The sequence below is a fragment of the Nicotiana sylvestris genome, chromosome 3 (assembly GCF_000393655.2).
Source record: "Nicotiana sylvestris chromosome 3, ASM39365v2, whole genome shotgun sequence".
Classification (NCBI taxonomy): domain Eukaryota; kingdom Viridiplantae; phylum Streptophyta; class Magnoliopsida; order Solanales; family Solanaceae; genus Nicotiana; species Nicotiana sylvestris.
The window spans coordinates 61,130,360-61,132,930 of NC_091059.1; the positions used below are offsets into that span (position 1 = coordinate 61,130,360).

The window sequence follows — 2,571 nt, forward strand, 5'->3', positions numbered from 1 at the left end:
GTCGCACTTAATTAACAATCACTACTTAGAACAGTAAGAGCAGATTTGAGAAAAATACTACTCCTATTAGATGGCCTTTTTTTAAAATGTCAAACAATTTAAAACAAATTCAGTTTGTCAAACGACTAATTTTGAGAATGAGAGACGTATACTAAATAAATTGTTGAGGGAAAAAAAGGAAAATAGGACTTGTGGCCCTATTTTTCCAGAGTGGTTTAAAGAATTTGTAAGTATTACTTATTATTTAACATGATTTTTATTATATGTTGCTACTTGACTTATTTGGTTTCTTTGGTCGTTTAATTATTTTATATTTACTGTCACTTCTTGTATTTTTTGTTTTGTATTTTATTATGATTATATTACAGATATGGCATCTAAGGGGAAGGAAAAAATAAAATCTAAGAAGAAAAAACAATCTGTTCCAACTTCCTCAACTATGCCAAATATGAGTCATCCTCTTCCTCATCCTCCTCAATCGACTTCATTGCCATCCACCATGTTCACTATCCCCCCTCCATCTAATAATTCAGTTCAGTATTATTCTATGCCTGCTAAAGGCAGTCAAAGTAACATCGTTTTTAACTTTGTACCGACATCTTCTATACCATTATCTTCATCGGGCTTTCATGGTGGCTCACCAGTTGTTGCACCCTCGATCTTTTATGGTAGTCAACATACTAACTCACCAGCTGTTGCACCCCCGGGCTTTCATGGTAGTCAGCATACTGGCTCACCAGCTGATGCACCCCCGAGCTTTCATGGTAGTCAGCATACTGGCTCACCAGCTGCTGCACCCCCGAGCTTTCATGGTAGACAGCATGATGGTGCATCTTTTGTTGCTCCATCATCTTCCAGTCCATCATCATCATCAATTCCCAGCATATCCAGGTTGGATATTGGAGGCTCTCACCCAGCTACATCTAGTGCTGCTTATGCACCATCTCGTAGACGCAGGCAGAATCTTGGAGGGGATGTACAATTTGATAGTTATAATCGATTGATAATCGTCCCTCGCAAGGATGGGTAAGAAGGTTCTTATACAAATTTTTATGTTTTGAATGTACATTTAGATACATTAACATTAAGGAGAATTTATTTGCAATTAAAAGGTGTTTATTAATTATATATATGTTAACTTTAATGCAGGTTTTTGCCATCCTTTCAAGCTACACATTTGGTTACAGATTCTATGAAGTCATTTTATCATGAGCCGTAGACTTCTTGGGGAAAGATACCGTACAGCATCAGAGAGCAAATGTGGAATCAATTTAGGGTAAAAATTAATTATATTTATTAATAATTATCGTCTTCATCTAATGTTACTTTTTTATATTGCAGACAAGGTGTACATGGCATACTCAGCATCAAAATGCAATAAATAGTATTTTTGATAAGAAAGCTGCTATAAGGATTAAAGATACTATGTGCGCTGCTCGAAATTCCGGTAAAATGTCAGAATGGTTAAGAGAAGATATTTGGGATAAACGTATTGAGAAATGGAATACCCCAGAATGGAAGGCAAAGAGTGAACAAGCAAAGGCAAACCGTGCCTCTAAAAAAGGTGGCTCGTTACACACAGGAGGTTCGATTACTTTTGAGACCCATAAAGTAAGAATGGTAATTATTTATAAAAAATGTCTTAGTTTTACATATAGAATTTTACGTTTGTAAAGTCTAACTCATACTTTTTCTTATGAAGGAAAAGCAAAGAGGGCGAGATGTGAGTTACGCTGAGGTCTTCGAGGAGTTGCATAAGAAAAAGAAAAAGGATGGTACAAGAGAACACTGGGTGGTGATGCGTGTATCAGACACATATGTAAAATTCTAACTTCATAATTATTTATGAAGTTTGTTTACATAATATTTATATTTTTCATTTCAGGAAGATTATCATAAAAGGTTGGAAGAATGGCAACAAACTCAGCCTCCTTCAACTCAACCAACACCTGATGATATGGCTTCATTGTGGACAGAGGCAGCGGACGGAGCAAACAAAGGCAGAGTCTATGGACTAGGAGTACATCGACCTACAGGTCATCCAAACCCACTCTTAGCCAATTCTTCTCCTCAAAATCAAGAACAGATGGAAGATATGAGAAACGAAATTCGTGGATTGAAGCAACAATTCAACTCCCAATACAGAACATTTGTTACGATGCAGAAATTCATGCGTAAACATGGGCATGATTTGTCTGATGATGAGGATGAACAAACTGAATCTGATGTGTAGTAGTTTAGTTGTGATGTTTTGGTTGATTGGTAAACTTGAATGTGAGAGACAACTTTAATTTATGTATTGCTTTTAAACTTGAATATGGGCTTATATTTGGATGTTTTTATGCCCAAAATTGTTAGGTTTAAATGTTGGTATTATTGGTTTAAGTTGTGTTAATGGTTGGCATTGTTGATTTAGAATTTGTTAATGTATTGTTAATTTAGATAGTGTTAATGTATTGTTGGTTCGTATTATTGTATTAATGTATCGTTGGTTTAGATTGTTGGTTGGTATTTTTTTGTTTGTGATAGTTTGATAGGTGGTGTAGCTCGAAATTGGGCAGAATTTTGCCC

The 2,571-nt window shown here is 35.6% G+C and overlaps 1 protein-coding gene across 1 annotated transcript; it reads left to right on the forward strand.

The window, feature by feature from the left end:
• Window positions 1-370: 370 nt before the first annotated feature.
• LOC104223786 (uncharacterized) lies at window positions 371-2,233 on the forward strand. Its single transcript, XM_009775292.2, has 5 exons — window positions 371-1,026; window positions 1,074-1,149; window positions 1,342-1,620; window positions 1,703-1,819; window positions 1,886-2,233. Exons 1-5 carry the CDS (start codon window positions 371-373, stop codon window positions 2,231-2,233), a joined length of 1,476 nt encoding a protein of 491 aa, XP_009773594.2.
• The last annotated feature ends 338 nt before the right edge of the window (window positions 2,234-2,571 follow it).